The 26956-nt window shown below is 40.9% G+C and overlaps 1 protein-coding gene across 3 annotated transcripts in view; it reads right to left on the bottom strand.

The window, feature by feature from the left end:
* The window catches only part of MTR (5-methyltetrahydrofolate-homocysteine methyltransferase), a 103231-nt gene extending 81846 nt beyond the window's left edge, over positions 1-21385 (bottom strand). For 2 of the 3 annotated variants that reach the window (XM_025359846.1, XM_025359855.1), the window contains exons 1-7: positions 21274-21385; positions 13184-13398; positions 10616-10705; positions 8692-8761; positions 6874-6966; positions 3102-3208; positions 275-334 (exon numbers count right to left, since the gene is read on the bottom strand). In XM_025359846.1, the coding sequence (XP_025215631.1) occupies positions 275-334; positions 3102-3208; positions 6874-6966; positions 8692-8761; positions 10616-10705; positions 13184-13398; positions 21274-21307 (669 nt within the window). In that variant the 5' untranslated portion in view covers positions 21308-21385. The remainder of the gene's footprint in view (positions 1-274; positions 335-3101; positions 3209-6873; positions 6967-8691; positions 8762-10615; positions 10706-13183; positions 13399-21273) is intronic. The other variant, XM_025359861.1, reaches the window with a different exon arrangement.
* Positions 21386-26956: the final 5571 nt, after the last annotated feature.

Here is a 26956-nt window from a genome sequence, read left to right as displayed (position 1 = left end):
TGAAGCCTTTGGCTTCAAGGACCAATACAGTGGGCTTCTTTTGAACAGCTTGCCTTTCATCAGCTACTTCTAGATTCATTTTCCTTGCCTCTCCAGATATAAGACTGTTATTAGTCTAGAAGTGGTGGGAGGGAAGTGAACAATGGAAGTTAAAGTAGGTGAGTTCTAAAAGATACTATTAATAGTTCTACTATGCAAGGCGGGGAAAAACATGCTCAAAAGGACAATTATTAATAGAAGACAGAACGTATTGTGCAAACACTTTAGAACTTACAAAGATAGGCCGGGGAGCATATTTCTCCTCAAAAAGGTTTTGGAGTGCAAACACAGCTGCCTGTCAGGGAAAAAAGAAAGAACGTCTTTATTTCTGAGACTGTTTCCAAGATTAGTCTAACTTCCTGATTAGAATGCACCCTTTTCTAAGACCTCTTCAGATAAGATATACATCAAGCTCTCTGGGAAGAAGTGTCTTCCTTATAAGGCACAACTCCAGCACCCCTTTCTCAAGTGTAATACTGTGCATATTAAAACAAAACAAAAGCTGACTGAAAGTTCACCTAGGAACTAGTATTTCCTCTGAGGAGGAGCTAAAGGGTATTCTTTCTTCCTTTCCTCAGTAAAAATTAAAAATAAATAAATAACACTCAGGAGGCTGAGACAGGACGACTGCCTGAGTTCAGGAGTTCAAGGTTGCAGTTGAGCTGTGATCATGCCACTGCACTCCAGCCTGGATGACAGAACAAGACTCTGACTCAAAAATTAATAAATAAGAATGTCCCTGCTTTTCACATCCTTTCATACACATGGTAGGTATATGAACCAACAGTATCCATCATTGCAAAAAACAGCATCAGCTTAGATTAGGTAGTAAAGGTACAAATCCTATGTTATTCTGTGCTGTTCAGTCCACGTATTAAGTTCCAGGTAATGGATCTTCTCTTTTTATCATTTTATTTCTTGATTTTAAGATATGTATGTTTTCACAATTAATTCTCTGAAATCAGAATGCAACCTGTAATTAACGTGTATCTTTCCTGTGATGGTAGGTTTTTTCATGGAAAGTTACTAAATCAATAATATCAGAATTTCCTCTTTAGAAATAGACAAATTGATCCTAAAGATCTTATGGAAAACAAACATGTAAGAATAGCCATGAAAAGGGGTATCTGGAAAAGGGGATGGGACTCAATGGAAAAAAAAAAATCTAAGCCTACCAGTTACTCAGACATATTCTAATGTTATGGTAAATGGTACAACAGCGTCACATCAGCAGACAGATTACTAGAAAACACTAGATCCAAATGCACTCCAGAATTTTGGATGATAAGGATAATGTTCCACATCATTCCTATCACTGTGAAATAACAGGATGCTTAATAGATGGTGGTAGGAAAACTAAACTTTAAAGGAAAAAAGTTAGCTCCCGATTCTATTTCTCACTCCAAAATAAATACCAGATGCATCATGAGGGACATTAGTTCCATATAATCAGAATGTATGCCACACATTTGAAAACTCAGAAACTCAACAAAACATATCTTTAATGCTTTATCCCCTCATGTTAATCCCTCTTATTTCTAATCTAAACAATACCGTGACTCTTTGCAAATGTATATACGAATCTCATTTCAGATATATTCCTTATCTTGTTTGTTACTGCTCTCATTTTCAAAATGTATATCTGATTTCCTTTTCAAATTATAATTTGTTTACTGGAGATTCACAAAACAATTTCTAAAAAGATATATAAAAAAGAACCCAATGAAAGTCATGTGTTAAGAACAAGGTAGGGTGGTCATCCAGCTTCAGGCCGGTAGTGGCTCTCTATGTTCTTCCTTGCAAGTACTTTAGAAAATGATCTTTTTGAAAAGTTCAAAAACTCTGGACCTGTGGTCTGATTCCCACAACAATTAAACATTTAATGAAACTGTAAAGTACTAGGGAGGAAAAGGCCATTTTTCCATTTTTTTCTTCTCTTCAACTGAGGAGTGCCTCTGTAACTATAGTCTCCCCCTCCACAACAAGAAAATAGAATCTGTAAATTCAACCATACAACATTTAAGAAAAATTCTCCTACACCATTAAAACGCACACACAAACACACACCACCACCACACTACCACCATCACCACCATAAAGAAAGTCAAATGTCAAACAAACTGGAGGACAGTAGCTGCTGTTCATTATTGAGAAGAGCCTCATTTTCTCAGTAAAGGACTCAATTTTAAAAAGCCAAAGTCCAATAGAAAAAAAGGACAGAAGACGTAAGTCATAGAAAATGAAATATAAATGGCTCCAAAACTGAAGAAAGATGATCAATTACATTAGTAGTAAGAAAAATACAAATTAAAACTACAGTGAGGCACCACCTGTCAAACTGGAAAAGGTCAAATAGTTTAATAATACACTGCGCTAGTGAGGGTGTTGTGAAACCAGCACTATTGTACACTTCTTGCTGAACGGAGTATAATTGAGTCCAGTCTCAAACGAGGGTAATTTGACACTAAAGATAAAAATTAACAATGCACATACCCTTTGATTCAGCAATTTTACTTGTAGAAATGTATCCTACAGATACACTGTGTAAAAACATATGTATAAGGATATTTGCTTCTCTCTCCATAAATTTATGTGCCTTTGCATGTATGTAAGGAACACAAACACACACGTACATGCATGCTTATATCTGTACAGCATCTGTCAGGACCCCCAAACTGGCAATAGTAGCTGTCTCTGGAAAGGGAGCTGGATAACTAAAGACTAGGAAAGGAAAGGATATTCACTTTTCACTCTGTGTATTTATGTATCTTTCAAATTTAGAACCAGCAGCATGTATTTATTACCTATATACGCATTTATACTAGCTATATATCAAAATATCTATTTTCATAATTAGAAAAAAGTTATTTTAAAAGCTTCAAAAGCAGGTTTAAGCTTTTCTTATTGTACTGGCCTCAGTTAAAAACACTCAAGAATAAAAGGGAGCAAATGCAGGTAATTTATTTAACTTTGATAATGGCTAATATTATCTTTTCTGAACATCAGGAGACTCTCCCACAGCCCTCAGCCCAGCCCTGTCTGCTTTTACTCCCTTAGCTCACCTTGGCATTGGCAGTATCAAAAATAGTTTCAATGAGTAAGATATCAACTCCGCCATCCAGAAGTCCTTTGGCCTGCTCTTGGTATGCTTCAACAAGCTCATCAAATGCTGCAAAAAATAAATCACACCCAGCACATCAGTCATCAATATCCTCTGAATGGCCCTAGGGTATCTCAAGTGTAGGTCTGGCACCTGTGAACTACTGCTGGTTTAGAATGCATAGTTAAGAACATGATCTTTTTCTTTTTTATTATTTTTATTTTTTTAATTTATACTTTAAGTTCTAGGGTACATGTGCACAACGTGCAGATCTGTTACATATGTATATATGTGCCATGTTGGTGTGCTGCACTCATTAACTCATCATTTACATTAGGTATATCTCCTAATACCATCCCTTCCCCTTCCCCTACCCCACAACAGGCCCCAGTGTGTGATGTTCCCCTTCCTGTGTTCAAGTGTTCTCATTGTTCAATTCCCACCTATGAGTGAGAACACGCAGTGTTTGTTTTTTTGTCCTTGCGATAGTTTGCTGAGAATGATGGTTTCCAGCTTCATCCATCCATATCCCTACAAAGGACATGAACTATTGCGGCTGCATAGTATTCCATGGTGTATATGTGCCACATTTTCTTAATCCAGTCTATCATTGTTGGACATTTGGGTTGGTTCCAAGTCTTCGCTATTGTGAATAGTGCCACAATATACATATGTGTGCATGTGTCTTTATAGCAGCATGATTTATAATCCTTCGGGTATATCCCAAATATAATGGGATGGCTGGGTCAAATGGTATTTCTAGTTCTAGATCCTTGGGGAATCACCACACTGTCTTCCACAATGGTTGAACTAGTTTACAGTCCTACCAACAGTGTAAAAGTGTTCCTATTTCTCCACATCCTCTCCAGCACCTGTTGTTTCCTGACTTTTTAATGATCGCCATTCTAACTGGTGTGAGATGGTATCTCATTGTGGTTTTGATTTGCATTTCTTTGATGGCCAGTGATGATGAGCATTTTTTCATGTGTCTATTGGCTGCATAAATGTCTTCTTTTGAGAAGTGTCTGTTCAATCCTTCGCCCACTTGTTGATGGGGTTGTTTCTTTCTTGTAAATTTTAATTCTTTGTAGATTCCAGATAATAGCCCTTTGTCAGATGAGTAGATTGCAAAAATTTTCTCCCATTCTGTAGGTTGCCTGTTCACTCTGATGGTAGTTTCTTTTGTTGTACAGAAGCTCTTTAGTTTAATTAGATCCCATTTGTCAATTTTGGTTTTTGTTGTCATTGCTTTTGGTGTTTTAGACATGAAGTCCTTGCCCATGCCTATGTCCTGAAGGGTATTGCCTAGGTTTTCTTGTAGGGTTTTTATGGTTTTAGGTCTAAATTTAAGTCTTTAATCCACCTTGAATTAATTTTTCTATAAGGTGTAAGGAAGGGATCCAGTTTCAGCTTTCTACATATGGCTAGCCAGTTTTCCCAGCACCATTTGTTAAATAGGGAATCGTTTCCCATTTCTTATTTTTGTCAGGTTTGTCAAAGATCAGATAGTTGTAGATGTGTGGTATTATTTCTGAGGGCTCTGTTCTGTTCCATTGGTCTGTATCTCTGTTTTGGTACCAGTACCATAAGAACATGATCTTTTGTAAGAAACCAAATAAAGAAAGGTGGCAGGGACAGAAGGTAAATAAGTAAGCTGAAGGCAGCTGTTCCTAAACATCTGCCACATAACTTCCACTTCCCATGTACAAGCTGAGGAGTGAGAAGGAAGGTGTACGAATTTCTTGAACATGTACCCCTTATTCAACATCTCTGAAATACATTATTCTTTCCACAGCTCATTTCAATCAACCGGTTAACAGATGGCTGTGAGAAACATGCCACAGTGATGTGGACAGGTCGCAGGTTGAGTTGAAGTCACTCTGTGATAAAGGGCTGCAAGCCTGCAGATTTTGTCTCTGCTCTTACACCAACTGTCAGAGAATAAACCTATCTGGTGGGCAATTTCAGTCTCAAACAAAAAGTGTTCAATCACTCCTAGGTAAAATTTTTGTTAGAAATGTCTTGGACTCGCCCAGTGCAGTGGCTCACGCCAGCACTGTGGGGGCCTGAGGCGAGCAGATCACTTGAGGTCAGGAGTTCAAGACCAGCCTGGCCAACATGGTAAAACCCCAACTCTACTTTAAAAATATAAAAATTAGCCAGGCATGATGGCACACGCCTGTAGCCCTAGCTACTGGGAAGAGTGAGGCAGGATAATCGCTCGAACCCAAGAGGTGGAGGCTGCAGTAAGTCAAGATCGTGCCCCTGCACGCCATCCTAGGCAACAAAGTGAGACGCTGTCTCAATTGAAAAAAAAAAAAAAAAAAAGAAATGTATTTGATTATCTATTTCCAAATGAGAGATCATCTCTCTCCCCATTTTATCTCCCAACCAAAAAAGAAAAAATGCTCAGATATCCAATAGAGAAGCCTATACAATAAAGTCCTCCTGTAGCATCACTGACAGGTTCTCAGAAATTGCAACTTTGACTAATATGTAACAAAACCAGTACTTTCTTTCTAATCAACATTATAATGAAATTCTGTTCAAGGAAATGACATTAATTGAGGGCCTACTATGCATCATTTTGCTTAAAGATGCAGTTTTCAAGAATCTGAATGACGTTAAGTGAAGACTTACTGTACTTCGCCTTGTACAGCCCAAGAGCAAGGAGAAGTTAGCTCCCCACTGGCATGTCTAGACCAAAGAGAGCATCAACAACACATAAGCCTGGTATGAGCAGCTCCTGGTGAAAAAGTGTGGTATCACAACACACAAAGTTCCATAAACCAAAAACCTACAAACTATACTTGCTTGATCTTGTCATCTCCACAGACTGCACTACCAGACATGGTATCATGACTATTCAGCTCTGATATTTTAATGCATTTTGTTTTCTACAGTCTTGATGCTTAGAAATTGACCTAGATATTTGGATGTTTTGTCAGATCTCAATATAAGTATGTTTATATATGGTAGTTTATAACATGTATAATGCCAACATGTTGATATGGCTTGGCTGTGTCCCCACCAAAATCTCATCTTGAATTCCCACGTGTTGTGAGAGGACCTGGTAGGAGGTAATTGAATCATGGGGGCAGGTCTTTTCCGTGCTGTTCTTGTAATAGTGAATAAGTCTCACAAGATCTGATGGTTCTATAAGGGGAAGTTTCCCTGCACAAGCTTTCTCTTGGCCTGCTGCAATCCATGTAAGATGTGACTTGCTCCTCCTTGCCTTCTGCCACGATTATGAGGCTTCCCCAGCCACATGGAACTGTAAGTCCATTAAATCTCTCTTTCTTCTGTAAATTGTATGTCTTTATCAGCAGTGTGAAAATGGACTAATACAGATGTCTAGATAGTACAGACTGCCTTCTGATAAATGAGGATATCGTGGGCTATTCTATAATAGATCACAAACCTAGTATCCAAATTTGCTCAACTTCTGAGTTTACAGCTTTATTTTAGTTGGTTTCATTTCCACAGCTGACAAAGCAGCATTAACATAACACCATATACATTTGAAAGCAAGTTCAAATAATAATCATCATCATAGCTAACTTTCTATTTAGATGTCTACTATATTCCAGGCACTGTTGTACACCTTTTACATGGATTAAATCACAGTAACTCTAAGGTAAACCCTGTTATTGGTTCCATTTTACAGATTTATAGCTTACTGAAGCACAGAGGTACTTGCCCAAGATCAACGATTATATACAGTAAATACTCACTGATGTTCCTATAATCTGGTCTTTCCACAGACGGGGACACAGAGAGTGTCTTATTAGTCGGACCCAGAGCCCCTGCCACAAACCTCTTAATTCCTTTGGGAAAAGAAAAACAAGTGTGAAATCTCTAAGTGGCTGAACATTTTTTGCTGTGAATGAATAGCCAATAAGATTTTTTTTCTAGAACACAGATCTATAATCTTTTGTACACAACTCTGAAATCCAAAAAGCTCTAAAAGCCCAAACTTTTTTTTCAATTTGACAATAAAACTTGACCTCTCCTAAACTAGCAAGAGGCTATTTATAGTCTTTATCCAACTTAGATGATTCATAGATTCTGCTTATATATATTTGACCAGGGGGCTGCCCCAGAGCCCATTAAGGAAATTATGCCATATAGGAGATATGCACGTATCATCACAAAACCAGTCCCCAAAACTCTGAATTCTCACACAACTGACTAAAACATTTCAGTAAGTAATCCTTTTCTATCACCAGAGCTGTGTTTGGACAAATTCCCTCTCCTCCTATTTTTATAAAGCCCTAAAGGTTTTGAACTTAAGTTCTGCAAAATCACCTCACAGTAGCATTTAACTTGAAATGCTTTCTAGTACCATATTGCAGGCCCTTCACTAGAAGGAAATACTAAATCAGGATTAACAATTATAAAGCCTGAAATTGAAGTATGAAGCAAAGCAAATCTTTCTTCAATAACTTTTCCTCTGCCCTGGAGTCCAGGTGCTTCTAAAAATGACGTGGGAAGTTGTGTTCATTACACAGAAGCCAGGGTCATACCGCTCACTACCTTTGATGACTTTAGCCACTCAATAACCTGGTTACTATGCTTTGTAATTTAACTGGAGAAGACTATCAGCTAATTGATAAACCAGCTTTTGAACAAGTTACAGGCCCAAATATTCTTTCGCATCCCCAAAGCTAACCAATAACGTGGGTATAAGAAAAATGTCCTTATCTCTCCTTGCTTTAGCTGGTTCACTGTCCTCTGACCTGTGACTCTGCTGGAGTAATAGTCTATGCTTTTCCATGAATTTAAACATTATCTCTTAGAAACAGAGTTCATGTAAACTGCTTTGGTCTTCATTAGTATGCTGTGTATAACTTCACAGCAATTTTGCTTTCCCGTTGGCAATAACTTCACGTTTCCAAATCTTAAGGGGCTCCATAAATTTCTTATATTCCTTTCCCTCCCTCAAAGCCTCCTACCAGCTGGTGCCCAAGTGTTCTGATGGCATCCTGCCAGGAGGCTAGTTATTTCAGGAGCCACTTTTCAAGTACCAGCAAGACTGAATCTAATGCCACACTTTTTTGTGTGCTTCACAGAGCCTTCAAGACATCAATAGTATAAAGGGAAAATGCTTGAAAGGCAATATCTCTACCTATATCAGCTAATCACAGGGACGAGGGTGGCTTTAAAAAAATGAGATCAAATATCCTAATAATAGCCAAGATCATCAAAACAGCCAGCTGTTACTTTTAATGACCTGATGATGTGCTTCCAAAGAGACATAAATTATTTCATCTCTAAATACACAAGGAAGTCAGGGGCCTCGCTACCACGCCAGGCTAAACCAGGCTGAAAGAGCAACCTGAGGACCACAGGGTTGGCATCAATTCAAAGATGTTGAGTGCTTGATCATGAAACTGCAGAGAAGTAATCTACAAATATGTAAAATACAGTGTCTGCAGTGTTGCTCATAAGCCAAAGGCCACATAAGGAAAAACTGCAATAAGGACAGCCAAGTTATAGCTGACTATATCAAAGGAACCACGTGTGCAAAAAAAGAGAAGAACATTCCTTACCTGTCTGGAGAGTTATCTCCTCGGCAGCTTTTCTGGCCACTCCTGCAGAGCACTTGTTCATCCGGTAGGCCTAATGTATCAACCACAAACATTAGCTTGTTATTCTTTTCCTCCACACAATAAATAATGGATTCATGACCATCCAATACCCAGTGTTCTTCAGTAACAAAATGTAGAGTGAATTAATCTGAGGTCTGAGTGAAATCTTAGCCAAGCAGGCATATCAGCTCCAGACTTGAAAGGCAGCAAGCAAAGATAAGAATCCTTGAGAACTGCTTTTAGGTTCTCCTCCCAAACCATGAGCTAGCTGGTAAAAGGGCAATCCCTAGACATCCAGCATGTCAGAGAATAACCTATGTAGTTAAATATTCTGAGAATTAAGAAAAAAATAAAGCAATGGAAACAGCATAGGCTTAAGAGGCAAAACACACAGGTGCAAGGACTAGTCTGTCACTGCCTGACCAGGCAGTTCCCACTGCAACTTTTCCGGGCCTGATTCGTGTACAATAGTTGGAATCAGTAATTCTGAATTTTTTGCATATTATTAACCACCTGAGAATTTGATAAAGGGCTATGAACCCTCTCACCAGGAAATAAAAAGGAAATATGCACACACACACACAGTGTTGCCTATGATTTAAGAAGGTTTACGGCCCTCCAGAAGCTCTTCCACAGACCAAGTCAGGAGAACCTAGACTCGTGATTTTCAAGTTCCTTTGAATTCCTAAGATCCTATGTGTCTTGAATAACCGCATCCAGGAATTTAATAACCAGAATATCCTAAACAGGTGTTGGCAAACTGCGGCTCATAGGGCAAATAGGGTCCACTGCCTGTTTTTGTAAATAGTTTTACTGGGATAAAGTAAGTCCATTCATTTATATAATGTCTATAGCTGCTTCCACACTACATGATTGAGTTGAGTAGTTGCAAAAGACTTTGCTAACAAAGCCGAAATATGTACTATACTATCTGACCCAGGCTCAAAAAAAAAAGGTACAGCCACTCTGAAAGCAGTATGGCAGTTCCTCAAAAAATTAAACATAGAATTACCGTATTATCTAACAATTCGACTTCTGCGTATATATACAAAAAAACTGAATGTGGGAACTTGAATAGATGTTTGTATACACATGTACATAGCAACACTGCATATTCACAATAGCCGAAAGGTAGAAGCAACCCAAATTATCAACAGATGAATAAGCAACACACACAATGATACATTATTCAACCTTAAAGAGGAAGGAAATTCTGACACACACGACAACAAGGATGAACCTTGAGGACATTACATTAAGTGAAATAAACTAGTCACAAAAGGCCAAATACTATATGATTCAACATAAGGTACCTAGAATAGTCAAATTCATAGAGACAGAAAGTAGAACAGAGTATGCCGGGGCTGGAGTTGGGGGCAGAATGGGAAAGTACTGTTTAATGGGTACAGAGTTTCAGTTTCGGAAAATGAGAAAGTTCTGGAAATGGACAGTGGTGATGATAGCAGAACACTGTGAATGTACTTAATACCACTGAAGTGTATACTTAAATATGATAAATTTTATGTTATGTGTATTTAATCACAATTTTTAAAAAAGAAACCAAGGCTGCCATCTAATACTCAAAAAGGCGTCACAATACTGTGTGCATACGGCCAATGATTATGCCTTTACCAACAGCTACTGCATAATAAGTATCATTTATGCTTGATTATTACTTGCCCATAAAAGCAGCCAGTTGGAAAATGAATGGGCCACCATGTTCACAAGCAGGAAGGATTCACACCATTTTTCCCGTCTCATCATAAACAACAGATAACTAGGCATTAGCTTGACTCTGCAGCTTCTAGTGCTTTACTCACTAGCAACTACCAATGTAGCAAACGCTTATAAGTATCTTAGACACATGGAACAATGGAATTCTTACCAAGTGTTCAAGGCCATAGTCAGCTTGGGCAATGCTAGTGCTGCTGAAAGTATTTGTTTCAATGATATCTGCCCCAGCCAGCAAGTATTCCTGCAACAAGAGATTCTAATGTCAATTATGAGCTTTAGAGTTTTTTTGTCCCACCGGAATAAACATGCCCTTTCATTACCACTATTATCACCATCTATCTTTTGACCACTTACTAAGAGTAAGGCACTGCATTAGAAGGTAGACATGCAAAAAAGGTGTAAGGATTTCACAGAAAGGCATGTGGTATGAATAAATAAACACAGAACTTGACTTCAGACAATGTTAACATCCTAAGGTTATAAGAATTTAATCAAGTCCCTTAAACTCTCTGAGTCTCAGTCTCCTCATTCAAAAATATTATAACCCTACTTCACAGGGTAGCTATCTGCTAATATAAAGTAACACATCAGCCAGGCACGGTGGCTTATATAATCATAGCACTTTGGGAGGCCAAGGTGAGAGGACTGCTTGAGGCCAGTTCAAGATCAGTCTGTGCAACATAGAAAGACCCTGTCTCTAACCAAAACAATACAAAAAATTAGCCAGGCATGGTGGCACATGCCCATAGTCCCAGCTACTTGGAAGGCTAAGGCAGGAGGACTGCTTGGGCCCAGAGGTTCAAGTGAGGCACAGTGGGCTAGAGTGAGCCACAGCGGCACCACGGTACTCCAGCCTGGGTGACAGAGTGAGACCCTGTCTCAAAAAAACAACATCAAGTGTCTGGCACATAATGGGCACTCAACAAACGGTAGTTCTGTTCCCTTATCTTCTTCCTGCTTTGGCAGAACCTGATGCCTACGGAGAAGTATACCATCTCAGAGATTTCAACATCTGACCACAATTTTTTCAGTCTACATCTCCTAGTCCCTCTGAACCAGCGTCACATCCTTACTGAAACCCTCAAGATCTTGATGCTGCTTTGTGCTCTCTCTTCGAAACTCGTGTTCCTGGCTCCACTCTTTGGATCATCTCAACCTCAATCTGACTAGCACCCTGGAATCACTTGACCCCCTTGATTTTCCAACACTGAATAAACCCAACCCCTCTTAAGTCGATGGACAATGCTTGCAGAAGCACCGGGAGAAAAAAACCAAGATATGCATATTTATAGTAACAATAACAAACATCCTAAATATCTACCAATAGGGAAATAGCTAAATAAACTAAAATATATCCACTGTATTACATGCCATGTGACAGCTAAAAAAAAATGGATATCTACAAATACTGACATGGAAAGATTCTGCAAAGTATCGTTAAATAAAAAAAAAAAAATAGAATGATATGTAAAGCACGACACCATTAAATTAAAACACACACACAAACAGAGTACTATGAGTTTTCTACATATATATTCACTCACGTATACACACATATACATACATGAAAATGCATAACAAAAGAATCTGGGACGACACACACCAACTAACATCAGAGTTATCTCTAGGGAAAAATTAGCAATTTAGAGTATGGTCAAATGGGAATATATTATCTACGAGATTTGTTTCATAAGAACTAGTTTAAGTTTTTTTAAAAGAACAAGAAAAATTGAAAATAAACTTAATGCCTAAGAATAAGAAGATTAGTTAAATAAATGATGATATATACAAAGAATAGATTATGAAGTTATTAAAATCATGTTTCAGAATATTTAACACTCATGGTATATAAGTAATAAACGCAAATTATAAGACAGTACGAAGCAATGTAATCCCAATTTAATTTTTTAAAATCCAAATATAGAAAACTAGACTAAAATATGAAACACATGAGTGATAGTTGTATCTTAGAATTTTATAATGGGTGAGCACCAGCTTTCTAGTTCATAGACAGCATCTTCTCACTGTATCTTCACATGGTGGAAGGGGTGAATAAGCGCCCTTGAGCCTCTTTATAAGGGCACCTCCTAATACCATCACACTGGGCATTAGGATTTCACATACGAATCTCACAGAGACACAAACATTGAGACCACAACAGTGCCCTTGTAAGAAGAAATATGAGTTTTTTTGTCCTTTATCTGCTTTCCGTCAAGTAAAGATACAAAAAGATAGCTATCTATAAACAAGAGGGCCCTCACCAGATGCAGGATCTGCTGGCACTTTGTGGACTTCCAGCTTCCAGAACTGTGAGAAATAAATGTGTGCTTGTATAACCCAGTCTATGGTAACAGGTAATATAGCAGCCGAAGCTAAGACACCACCTTTAAGCATTTCTTCATCAGGGCTGTTGCAGTGACTTGAATAAGATAGTTTTCTCACATTCACTACTGTGAAAACCCTTATTTGTCCAGAATCTCATAGTTTTTCACTAGAGTTTACATGCCTCAAGGGCAGAAAACCTATCTATCTCATCCCCTTATCCTGAGTGCCCAACACAGTACATAACTTTTATTTGATGTCTAAAACTTGCTTTCTGAATAAACTGCCTCTTTCTTCTTTATTCTCCAGAGCACTCGGCATAGCAATCTGCCCTGATACATGAAATAGCTCGCAGAATAACAGAATGAATACATTTCGGAACCTGGGAATACTTTACCTTATGGATTTGGTAAATGACATCGGGCTGAGTTATACTTAAAATGTCATTGTTGCCTTTCAGCGGCCTGGCATGATCTTTAAATTCCTGACCTCGGAAGTGTTCTTCGTTTAGCTTCTGCCGCTGGATCATGGTCCCCATCCCTCCATCCAGCAGCATAATCCTCTTCCGCAGAATGGCATCGATCTCATCCCGCGGGGTTTTCTTCAGACCTGCTTTAAAGAAAGTGGAAGTTTTACTTTAAAGAATGAAAGGTAAAAAAGATGTGTGAGGGAGGAGCTTGAGAGAAATTTATAATAATCTGCAATAAGGAGTAAATGGAGTTCATAAAAGATGCACTCATAACTCTATATAGGAAAATGCTGCCCAAAAAGGCCGTTAAATCTAACAAAGCCTAATACAAGATTGCACACAGCACAAAATCCCTGGTGAAGCACAAAACCAAGGTGAAGGTAGGCTATAACTTCTCCTGCTTTACAGATGAGGAAAACAGGCAATAATGGGCCAGTGATACAAGACTTTGCTCTCCCTAAATAAAATGATTTAGTAGAGAAAATTGAAAACCATCAATAATTCCAAACTACTCTTTAAAATATTAGCTTTGACCTTCTCCCTCACCTATTGCCAGAACTAATAATGGCCTGCAAACAGAGTTTTACTCATCTCTGCCCAATTATGAAATAATAACCGGCTAACACCCTTGAACTTCTCAACTCTCCCCACGCTCCTTGACTTCTAATTCCCAGTCCAGAAAAGGGCCCAATGCTTACTCCTTCTAATCCTGCTTTCTGGTTTCTATGACCTACTGGAAAGCCACAAAACTATGCTGACTGGAGTCACTGAAAATTTGTAATGTTCAGCCTCTTCTTTGGTTCACCTTTTCTTGACCTCCCTCAATACTTCTAACATCTGCTGTCCCAATTTCTGCTTTTTTTAGCACCAAATCCTTTTCCTCCTCACTCCACAAGTGATTTCACCTAATCCTATACAAAGAAGTCTTCTGTTGGAGGCTCCTCAAATTCACACCCTCTCCACCTCAAAATCCTCTTGCAGTCTGGCTCCTCTATTTCCCTTCTTTCTGCACCCAAGGAAGAGCGCATGATCACCAACACCTCCCATTGCTCCCCCATCTAGCCCTTCCCACTCCCACAGTTCCACCTCAGCAACCACCGATTTCTTATCTTTCTGAGGTGGCTTCCTCTTCCACCACTCTCCTGAAATTACTTTCTAAAGACGCCAATGACCTTCTAAATACCAAAAACACCTGGCCCCAATCTTAGACCCAGCTTGTAAACTATCCACTGGATATCGCTACCTCAACTACCCACCTGCCCCTCAATCTAATATTCAAAACCAAACTTGCATATATTCTCTGTCTCATCTCCTGATTTCTGTAAATGGCAACACCCTTCCCAGAAAACTAACCATAAAATCTCAATATTATCTGACTCCTTATTCTCCCTAATAACCAACATCTACTTAGATCCCAAGCCTTATAGATTTGGCCTCTAAAATGCCATGCACAATGGTCCCACCTTCTCGCCCTATGACAACCCCTTTCTTCAAGCCCTTACTACACAGGCCAGCTATCACCAATCCTCTCTGAGCTCTAGTTTGCATCCATGCAAATGAGATCATACATCTATGGAAGTGCCTTGTAAACTATCAAGTGTTCTACAAAGGTAAGAGATCACCACCATACCCAGTCGCCCTGTGTTCCAATCCATCCTATGAACCACTACCAGATAAATCTTCCTATAGAACAATTTTTTAAACCAGTTGCTTCCTCTGCTCAAACACCTTCAACAACTCCCTATAGCATATCAGAGTGAATACATGTTACTCAAAACAAACCTTAATGACACCAACCCATTCCTTCTGTGCTCCCTAAGAGGCAAGAAAAGCTGAAGTCAAACGGAGCTGGTTCTAAGCTATTTGAGCTCCTTGGAGCTCATGCCTAGCAACACCAAGGTCAGTACTTGGCAAATATTTCTTTAATTGAAATGACAAAAAAGTGAGGGTAGATGAGAAACAACAGGCAGAGATAATTTAAAACCCAAACCAGTAACTTAAGAATATTTGTAAGCTGGTATTGGGTGCAAACTTACAACCCTGCCTTGTCTTACTGTCCAGGGTCTCAAGTATACAACACAGGAACTGGGGCTAAATGGTGGTCACAGAACTTTTTTGAGTGACTTTCTCCAAGTGGGCTTCAGGGAGATGGCTCTAGTAACCTGAAAGAAAAATTTGCAATATCCAATATCTCATTTCTTTTCCAAAGCACTGTTTCTTTCAGGATGTACTATTCCTTTCCAAAGCCACCTCACTGGCTAATTGTTTATTGAACTCGCAGGTGAGAGAAAACACTTCCTGATAAAGGAACGAAGTTAAGTTCTAATGATCTACCAAAAGTACTTCAAGAACCAAAGAAAACCACTTCTCGGGAAATGCGGAGAAAAGGTAGGGCTTAATGAAGCATGTATAACAGAAAGACTGGTAGGCATCAGGCAGTGGGCATCATTTCAACCTATAGTAGACACGGTAAATTCACATGCAGTGTTAATTTAGGCACTCCATGATGTGACTACCCTACCAGCCAATAAGCACTCAGAATTTGATAGGCTTAAGCTAATAGTGGCAGGGTGTGAAAATCCAAGAAATCTGGGTTTTAGCCCCAGTTCCCCTTAGTAGCTATGGGATTTTAGACAAGTCCTCTCTGTGCTTCAGCAAGATGAGGGAACATCGGCCCTGCCCTCATCATTGGAATTGTGATACCAAAATGAGACCATATGTTAAGAACTGGACCTCTTAAGTCACACAAGTCATGAAATGAGACATTGGTGTTTGATGTATAGTAAACATCTGATAAATATTAGCTACTCTTATTATGTTGGTATTATTGCAGAGCTGGGACTGAAGCTCTAACGATTGTGTTCTACATATTACAAAGTTCAGTGGGCTGTGAAAAATCATGTAAAGCCTGAAGCTCTCAGTTGTTCACATTGGGGTGGGAATGGCATACTTGCAGGTTTGGTAATGTCTTCTTCAGTCAGGTGAAAGAAGAAAATACCCAGTGAAAGCTGTTAAATGTAGATAATTTCACATGAGGAATGAGAAGACAATGAACTAAAGACTGTAACCTACATGCCCAAATGAATCGCTTTCTTCTCAAAAGGATGTAGCTGCAATTCTCCCTGAAATGACATCACGTGAACTTAAGTGGGTGACTGAATCATAAGGCTGGTGTGAGCATGGGGTGTGGCAGTGGCGAAATAGGTCATACACGTGACATTTCATATTTAAAAGGTATTCAAACTTTCTAGGGAAAAAAAGGCAATCTTTTCCACAGACAGTGAAGTATATTCTTTGACATCAGCAAAATGATTAATCAATATCAATCAATATCCTATTATTTACACGCCCTTCTTCCCATCTTCTCCACTGAGCGAGTGCACACATGTTTAGCAAATCTAACCACTCAGAGAGCCTCCACCCCTCCTCTCATTTTCATAAAAAGTCTTAGTACTTTTCCATGGGGCCCTTACGGTATACCCTTTTCAATCCAGAAATAATAAGCTTTGTTTTTGGACTTTTAAGACAGTTCACTATTTACCATAAAACAACCCAGCCCCACACATGCAAATTCTGGTATCTTGTTTGTTGAGCCACCATATAGGCAAGAGATCAAAAGTTTTTAAAAACATCTGCTTTGGTTTTTTAGAAACCTGACAAACTTACTGTATAATTTATGTGGAAGAACTTTATGACTTCAAATGAAGAGGAACTTCTTAAGATGCAAAAAGACCAACCTCTTAATTTTTTAAAAAAATGATGAATTTGATTACACAAAAACCAAGGATTTCTGTTAAATGAAAGTCACCATAGACAAAAATAATAGACAATAGGTTGGGGGAAGATTCTTCAGTGTCTAAAGCTAATTTGTTTTCTCATTGATTTGTGTTAGTTCCTTGTACATTCCAGAATGTAATGTACAATGTGAATTTAAAAATACCTATAGAGTTTACAACAAAATGTATAAATATACGAATATATGTGAAAAAGGCAGTCTATGGAAACAAGAGAATTGTGAATGGAAAATACAGACAAAAAGGAATATATAATAAAACACATATGAGCAGGAATTTTGCGGACTGAATAAAAAACTCCTACGCAACTGAGGCCCTTAAAAATCCATTACTCAGGCTGGGTGTGGCAGTTCACGCCTGTAATTCCAACACTTTGCCAGACCGAAGTAGGTAGATGACTGAGTCCAGGAGTTCGAAAACAGCCTGGGCAACACAGTGACCTCGTCTCTACAAAAAAAACAAAAATTAGCCAAGCATGGTGGTGTGCACCTGTAGTCCCAGCTCCTAGGAAGGCTGAGGCAAGAGAACTGCTTGAGCCTGGGAAGTCCAAGCTGCAGTGAACCGTGATCATGCCACTGCACTCAGCTTGGGCAACAGAGTGAGACTGTCTCAAGAAAAAGAAAAGAAGAAAAACCATTGCTTCCTCATTATCTACTTGCTTATTTTTCCTTTAGAGGATAATGTAAGATTTCCCATTTAGAGAAACTAAGAAGTCTTCCTTCAGAAGATCTGTTGGTATGAAGTGTCCACTATCTTAGCCTTCTGTGTTCCTCCAGCTTTTCCAGTAGGAGGTCATTTTTCACTGGCTTTAATTACCATTCTAATTCACCGGTTTCTAATTACTATCAGAACTTGCTCCAAAGAATAAGCCACCTTGACAATTCTTTCCCTTGGCAGAGTGGGGATCTATGGAAATGTCACTCTTCTATGAAAAACAACAACAACAATATTGTATTTATCTGTATTCAGTTCATTAGGTCTAGAACGTTCTGTATATTTAACTACTGACTAGTCAAGTTCTAAATAAAGCCAGTTCTTTCTGATTGTCTTTCACAGTAAATATAAGAATATAGTTTTGCAGTTAGTTCCTTCATTTAGCTGACTAGTTATAACACTATTTCAGAAATATTTTTATGTTTAATGTATATAAGTATATGTAAATAACTGCAGTGCAGAGGAGAGTCCCAAGGAACATTCTTGGCTTGTAAGCCTAAGAGATCACACAGTATTTTCTCCAGTTTTGAGTGGATTAAGGGAATATACTTTGTGGGGTTTTTTCCCCTGCCATTAACATCTTATTTTCTAGCTAACAATATTCTGATTCACAGCAAGTGTTCCAAAAAATAAACATGGCAATAAGTGGTTAAAGCCCTAGTCAGATTTGGAGGCGGGATAAGTCAGCTAGCACCACCTTTAAGAACTAGCCTAAAGAATGACAAGATGAAGGCCTAAACAAATAAATTTCTAATATGTGCATGTAAGTTACAAATTGCAGTGTCAAGAACTCATCTCCCCTGAAGGTAAAATGACCCCAAGTAGGTCTGACTTACTTAGGACTCCTCTTTCCACTGTGCTAAATGGGGAACACATACAGCAAAAGCACATTTTCATTTTCTGCATTATCATCAAATGATCCCAATGCTTTCTCACCAGTGTCCCTTCTTTGCTTTATTAAAAAGTCTTACTACTGACCTAGAAGTCACTTGCAAGATACTTTTCTCTTTCATTTTCGGGTCTCTAATTTCTAGTTTGCACACACTTGCTACACTTTGTTTTTTGGGTTTTTTTGTTTGTTTGTTTTGGAGACTAAGTCTCACTTTGTCACCCAGGCTGGAGTCTCCGCTCGCTGCAACCTCCGCCTCCAGGGTTCAAGCAATTCTCCTGCCTCAGCCACCTGAGCAGCTGGGGTTACAGATGCTCACCATAAACTCAGCCAATTTTTGTATTTTTAGTACAGATGAGGTTTCACCATGTTGGCCAGGCTGGTCTCGAATTCCTGACCTTAGGTGACCTGACTGCCTCAGCCTCCCAAAGTGCTGGGATTACAGATGCGAGCCACCACGCCCAGCCTCTCTGTGGGCATCTCTTCGCTTGTGCAGTATTCCATTTTTAATATATATTATTTCCTTTGATTTTAATAACCTAGAGAAGAATTAGGCTGATAGCAATTAACTGGATCATTTATTCATTCCTTCATTAATCATTCATCAACTGAGTTCCAAATAACACTCATAGTACTAAGCAAGGATGAAACCAAGAAACCTTTAGAAGCTGTAGTTAAAATTTTCTCCCAAGATGTATTTGCTAGCCCACCATCCTCCTTCCCCAGGGCACACAAACATGGTCTGAAGTCGCATTTCGTTTTAAGGCCCAACCTTGAGAATCAGGAATTCTCAGCTCTCCATTAAAATTTCATTAAGATTGTACACCAGTAAACTACTAAGGGATATTAGGAAGTTAAAATCTGATTCTAATCCCAAAAGAAGTTGCTCACATAGACAGATGCTGGACTACCTCTAAGGTCTTTTCTAGGCGCACTGGCCTGATTCAGAACTTCAGAGGCCCTAGACTTGGTTAAACTCCACTCAGTGCTCAACTCTAGAAGCCAGCCTTGGGGTGAAGGGATTAGGCTAGATTCAAACATTCAACAATTTTCATTTTCTGTTTAAAAAAAAAAAAATCACTCACTATTCACAGTATTTTAAGTCTTCAGTGGCATTTTGCTTCTGATAATGACACCTAAATTCAGATGAAAGGGAAATAACTTTACTTGTTTAAATTAAATGGGAAGGGGGAGGCCAGAAATTATGAGTAAAAGATATTATCCAAATAAACATATGATCTCCCTATGATCATTTATTAAATAAGATGTAGGCCGGGCACGGTGGCTCAAGCCTGTAATCCCAGCACTTTGGGAGGCCGAGACGGGCGGATCACGAGGTCAGGAGATCGAGACCATCCTGGCTAACATGGTGAAACCCCGTCTCTACTAAAAATACAAAAAAAAAAAAACTAGCCGGGCGTGGTGGCGGGCGCCTGTAGTCCCAGCTACTCGGAGGCTGAGGCAGGAGAATGGCGTGAACCTGGGAGGCGGAGCTTGCAATGAGCCGAGATCGCGCCACTGCACTCCAGCCTGGGTGACACAGCGCGAGACTCCGTCTCAAAAATAAATAAATAAATAAATAAATAAATAAATAAATAAATAAGATGTAAACCTCTCATAGAGGTTTACATCTTATTTAATAACAGCAGCGATCTTAAATCTTATTTAAGAGGTTTACATCTTATTTAATAACAGCAGTCATGTCTTTCTCAGCCACAGTCCCACTAGTTTCAAGGACAATCCTATCAGTCCCGTTGTCAGAACCCAAGAATCAAGAGTTACCAGTTAACCTCTGATAAATTTCCTTGCACGTTACGAATTTAGTATTCCCCCTCTTCCTGAAGCTAAACATCCCCCACTATGTCATAGGATATTTACTGTTCTGTACTTATCACTAATTCTCGGTTCTACATCTCGTACGTTTTTATGAGCGTATCTGCCCACAAATTATAATCAGGCATGACCTTAGAGATCCAGAGCTCATTACAAAGCTAACATTACGCTCAGTTCTTGTGCTAAACTAGCTTTTTCTCATTGTTGATGCCAGGGCCACCAATATCAGAATCGCTTGAAATTACTACGTCCCATCTCGGTATCTGGAGGTGGGGTCTGTTCATCTATTTTAACAGTGAGTCTATGCATATTGCGGTTTTGCAGCAGTATGCGTAGACGCAGAAAACAAAAAGTTCCAAGTAGTAATTTTAAAGAGTTCTGAGTGTCCTCGTCTGTGTCTCCGCGCCTGAACTTTCTTTGGCAATAGGTGAACAACAATATTTACGTCACACCACGCGAAACTTCAGGGGGCCCAGCTGGTTTATGCTGCGTCGAACTGGAAAGTTTAGTTACTGTGACGTTAAGAATGTGTTCCGGGGGCAAGGGGAGGAAGCTTTTTGCAGGTTTTGATGGTTTGCCTGAGGAGGAAGAGGTGAAGGTCGGAGAAAGAGTGAAGCAAATCACGGGGCCCTCCGGGCTACCGCGCCGAGTTCTCAAGGTGCCGCCCACACGCGGGGAAACCCCGCCGGGCGTCTCCCGCCGCAGAAGGGAATCGCCCCAGGGATTAGGAGGCCACAGCACGAGTTAAGAAACACAACCGAACCACGCGGACGGGGTCGCGGCATTACCGGGTTGCGACAGGTCTTGGAGCGCGGGTGACATGCTGTCGAGTCTCCTCCTCGCGCAGAGGGCGCGGCGGGGAAGACGCGCTCTCCACAGGTGACGACGGCCAAGGGCCACGCCAGCCAGCGCCAGGCGAACCTGCCACAGAAGGCCCGGGTCTTTTGACGCCTCCCGTTGGCTCGCGTCGCGGGGTAACTGAGGACCCCGAAAGCCCGCTGCGCCCTAGGGCCTCTCTCGGGGCTGGGCGCGGGGCTGACGGGCAGACGCGCGGCGCGGCAACTGCTGGAGCACGTGCTTTCTTCCCGGGTTCCCGGCCAGTCCTTGGTATCTGCCTAGCTGCCAGACACGCGCGGCCGGAGGCGGAGTCGCGGGAGGGCACAGAAAAGGACCCAAGAGAAAACCCGGAGAGGAGGACAACGTGGCATCCGGCTTTAAGCCCCGTAGACGTTTAGGACTCTTCAGAGCGCCGTTAGTTCTGCGCTCAATCTGGCCTTGGCGTGGGAGGTCCCGCCCCTTCCGGCCTGTGATTGGGCTGCACGAGCTCCTCGCAGCCACATTGGCTATCAATGTCAACCACTCACCTGCAGGTTAGCCCCGGGGCTCTCTGGGAGATGTAGTCCCGCTCCCCAGTTGCCCGCCGGGGTTTTTAGCGTCTCAGTGCCCAGGATCCGGAAGTGTAAGCCGAAGTGGCCCCTCTAAGGAAAAGTCACAGCGCCAAGTTCGTGCTGACTTCGACACGCTGTGTGGTGTCCAGCCTGAAATTTTAGTTCCGTTTTGCTGTTGACTGGCGCTGGGCAAGACCGTTAACCTCTCAGTCTCCACACTCTAAACAAGAATGATAGGATGGTAGTAATTAGAATTTTTTAGCGTTGTAATAGGCATTAAATGAGATCGTGTGACCGCGCTATGAAAACTCTGAATTTACCATATTGTCACTTATTGACAGTAAACGTATATGGAGCACCTACTATGTGTCAGGCATTGGGGTACACACTTGGAATGCAAAATCAGACAAGCTACATCGCACCCCCACCTCCTTCTTGGAGGAGGAACTCAACCTAGTTCGATTAATAATTGAACAGGGAAAAAAGAACCACATACATTTTGAAAGAGCTGCAGTATTCAAAGGGGCTAGGGAAAGGTTTCAAAGAAGAATCTGGGTCCTGAGGGAAGAGTGGTGCCAGGTAAGGTTGTTCCAGTCAGGAGAAGCTCCCTGTGTACAACACAGGACTTCAGAGAATTCTAAAATAAAGGGCAGCTGTGTACGGCTGAGCATGGTAGATGTGAGGAAAAGCAAATGCATCCAGAAAAATAAAAATTATAACCAAATTATGACGTTTACTAAGCTTTTAAAAAGGCACAAATTTGCATGCCGTTCTCATTTTACTGTATGTAATTATACCTCAATTTTGAAGATTTGAAAAATTATGTTAACGCGTATCACACTCTTACTAAAGGTAGTCCTACTTGGAAGGTGGGGGGAATGGAGTAGGAAAGAGAGAATGCAACAAAGAAGAGAGTGAGGAATGAGATGTCCCTAAATAGCCAAAAATCTTAAGATTATAAGGGCTAGGGTGAGAGTGGGTGAGGGATAAACGACTACACATTAGGTGCAGTTTCCACTGCCTGGGTGATGGTGCACCCAAATCTCAAATCACACTAAAGAACTTATTCATGTAACCAACCACCACCTGCTCCCGGAAAACCTACTGAAATAAATAAGAGAAAGAAAGAGAGAGAGAGAGAGAGAGAGAGAGAAGGAAGGGAGGGAGGGAAGAAAGAGAGAGAGAGAGAGAAAGAAAGAAAGAAAGAAAGAAAGAAAGAAAGAAAGAAAGAAAGAAAGAAAGAAAGAAAGAAAGAAAAAGAAAAGCAAGGTCTTCTATGCTGAACTTATTAAATTATTTATCCAGGCTTGATAAATCATGATGGTTTTCTCATATTGATTATTATATTTATTCATTTCCCAACTCCTGAGTTTTTATCTGCAGAAAAAAAAAGTAGTAAAATTTAACTGTGTAAAGATGCACCTGTTTAAAAAAAAAAAAAAAAAACACAATTATAAGGGCTAGTTGTTTGTTTGAGACGGAGTCTCATTCTGTTGCCCAGTCTGGAATGCAGTGGCGCAATCTCGGCTCGGCTCACTGCAACCTCCACCTCCCGGGTTGTAGCTAGTTTTTTAATTATGTATCCCTCAAAGTTTGTTGACGTGTGATCTTTCAGCCACCTAGTCGGCAACTGTCCCCCTACTCACATTCTCTTACCGGAAATTCCAGGAGTCGTGTGCCAGTCCCTGTTTGATGCAAGTCATCAAAGTTTACTTTCTCAGCTAAAACTGACCAAATTCTGTATTTCTTAAAGTCATAAGAGTAACAAGACTAGAGGAATGCATAGTGCCTGAAGGGGCAGTGAATTTCTAGTACAAAAACTCACGCAATTTAAAGTTCCAGGAATACTGTATGGGTTGCAATATGTCCCCCTCAAAGATATGTTGAAGCCCTAACTTTCAGTGCTTCAGAATATGACCCTATGCAGGCTAGGTGCAGTGGCTCACACCTGCAATCCCAGCACTTTGGGAGGCTGAGACTGGTGGATTGTTTGAGGCCAGGAGTTCGAGACTAGCCTGGGCAACATGGTGAAACCCTGTCTCTGCTAAACGTACAAAAATTAGCCGAGCATGGTGGCGCACACCTGTAATCCCAGCACTTTGGGAGGCTGAGGTGGGCAGATCACCTGAGGTCGGGTGTTCGAGACCAGCCTGATCAACATGGAGAAACCCGTCTCTACTAAAAATACAAAATTAGCTGGGTGTGGTGGCTCATGCCTGTAATCCCAGCTACTCGAGAGGCCGAGGCAGGAGAATCACTTGAACCCGGGAGGTGGATGTTGCAGTGAGCCCAGATTGTGCCATTGCACTCTAACCTGGGCAACAAAAGTGAAACTCCATCTCAAAAAAAAAAAAAAGAAAAACACAAAAATTAGCCAAGCGTGGGGCACATGCCTGTAATCCCAGCTGCTGGAGGCAGAGGTGGGAGAATCGCTTGAACCTGGCGAGGTAGAGGTTGCAGTGAGTGGAGAGTGAGCCACTACACTCCAGCGTGGGTGACAGAGAGAGACTCAGACTCAAAAAAAAAAAAAAAAAAAAAAAAAAAATGACCTTAATGACCCTATTTGGAAATAGGTTTGTTGCCGGTTAGTTTAGTTATGAGATTATCATCCAGCATAGCTCGTGTCCTTACGAGAAGAGGAGACACACGAGGAGAAAAGAGCCACTTGCCAACAAAGGTGGAGACTGGAGGGAAGCACCTGCAAACTGGGGAAGTCCAAGGATTGCCAGCAGACACCCAAAGCTAGAAGAGACAAGAAAGGATTCTCCCCTGTAGGTTTCAGAGAAAGCACTACTCTGCCTGCACCTTGATTCGGGACTTCTCGCTTCCAGAACTGTCATGTAATAAATTTCTGTTGTTTTAAGCCACTCAGTTGTTGTACTTCCTCAGAAACTCTAAAGCAATCCTTGGAAACTAATACACTGATATCTGTGGATGGGGTGGGACTAACGAGGGTCTCTATCTCTGTAGGAGAGAACCTGGTATTTTAAGTTGGTGATAACCTGTTAGCCTGCTTTTTTCCCCCTCTTTAAGCTCATCCTCATTAAACTCATCCAACACAGACCCATTGTTTAGAGGTTAGGGTCCAAACAACGTCTTAGTGATGTGGGACTTCTTTCCCTGTGGAGTTGTCTTCATAGATAGAAGTGGTGATCAGTGAACCTAAATATCCAGCTCCTACTGTATAGCAAATTGACTTTCCAGCTTTATACATTATTCTCTGGTCTTGGTGGTTGTGTCAAACCCATTAGGTGGCTCTTTGTGTGCTGCTAGTCAAGAGTCTGGCAAATATAAACTGTGGACCAGATCTGGAACAAGGATGTACTACCTCTGGAGTCTTTTGGGGTGACCACGGGTTTTCCCCCAGAAGATCCCTGTCACAATGGTGAGCCCCGCGATTTCCTTCCCTCAAATCCCTTCATAGTATTGTTGACAAAAAGAGTCAAACTCTGTAAAATATTTGAAGAGATTTATTCAGAGCCAAATATGAGTGACCATGGCCCATGACACAGCCCTCGGGAGGTCCTGAGAACATGTGCCCAAGGTGGTTGAGGTGCAACTTGGATTTATACATTTTAGGGAGACATGAGACTTCAATCAAATTCACTTAAGAAATACATTGGTGCAGTTCAGAAGTGTGGAACAAGTTGAAGCCAGGCATGGGGTGGGGGTGGGGAGACTTCCAGGTTATAGGCAGATTTAAAAAGTTTCTGATTGACAATTGGTTGAGTTTATCTAAAGACCTGGGATCAATAGAAAGCAAATGTCTGGGTTAAAGGATTGTGAAGACCAAAGTTCTTATTGTGCAGAGGAAGCCTTCAGGTAGCAGGCTACAGCGAGAATAGACTGTAAATGCCTCTTATCAGATTTAAAGTCTATGTTAATGTTAATGCCTGACAGGTATAATGAGGCATGGCCCAGGCCCCACTTTTCTTCATGACCTGAACCAGTCTTTCAGGTTACTTTTTCTTTTTTTTTTTCTTTTTTTTTTTTTTTTTGAGATGGAGTCTGGCTCTGTCCCCAGGCTGGAGTACAGTAGTGTGATCTCGGCTCACTGCAACCTCCAACTCCCTGGTTCAAGCCATTCTCCTGCCTCAGCCTCCCTAGGAGCTGGGATTACAGGCATGTGCCACCATGCCCAGCTAATTTTTGTATTTTTAGTAGAGACGAGGTTTCACCACGTTGGCCAGTATGGTCCCTCCCTCACAATTTGCCCACAAGAAAATCTCTTGTGGACAAAGGACAGACAGAACTCAAAGTCATCCATCTGCTCGTGTGAGACAAATGCACATCTGATTGCTTGCTCTGCCCTATAGTCTCACTAAGCCAGAGTAGGCATAAGTGACTATTCCTGTAAATCATGTATTCAGTGAAAGGCTGGCCAGAAACTCAAAAGCATGCAACAGTTGTCTCTTACCTACCTAGGACGTGAAAGTCCCTCCCCACTTGGAGTTGTCCCACCTTTCCGGACTGAACCAATGTACATCTTACAAATATTGATTGATGTCTCATGTCTCCCTAAAATGTAGAAAACAAAGCTGTGCCCCGACCACCTTGGGCACATGTCTACAGGACCTCCTGAGGCTGTGCCATGGGTGCGTCCTTAACGTAGGCAACGTAAACGTTCTAAATTGACTGAGGCTCTTCTCAGATATTTTGGGTTCACAATATAATTGCCCCTATTTTAGAGGAGCAGAAATTGAGGCTTAAAGAAGTTACAAGAAGAAAGCTGGGCACGGTGGCTCACGCCTGTAATCACAGCACTTTGGGAGGCCGAGGCGGGTGGATCATGAGGTCAGGAGTTCAAGACCAGCCTGGCCAAGATGGTGAAACTGTGTCTCTACTAAAAATAAAAAATTAGCTGGGTGTGGTGGTGGGCACCTGTAATCCCAGCTAGTTGGGAGGCTGAGGCAGGAGAATCACTTGAACCCGGGAGGCAGAAGTTGCAGTGAGCTGAGATCGTGCCACTGTACTCCAGCCTGGGCAACAGAGCAAGACTCCATCTCCAAAAAAAAAAAAAAGAAGAAGAAGAAAAGAAAAAAGAAACAAGAAGAAACAACCAAGAGCTCATGTAACTAGGGAG

The sequence above is a fragment of the Theropithecus gelada genome, chromosome 1 (assembly GCF_003255815.1).
Source record: "Theropithecus gelada isolate Dixy chromosome 1, Tgel_1.0, whole genome shotgun sequence".
NCBI lineage: Eukaryota > Metazoa > Chordata > Mammalia > Primates > Cercopithecidae > Theropithecus > Theropithecus gelada.
This window is presented reverse-complemented; position numbering and strand designations above follow the sequence as displayed.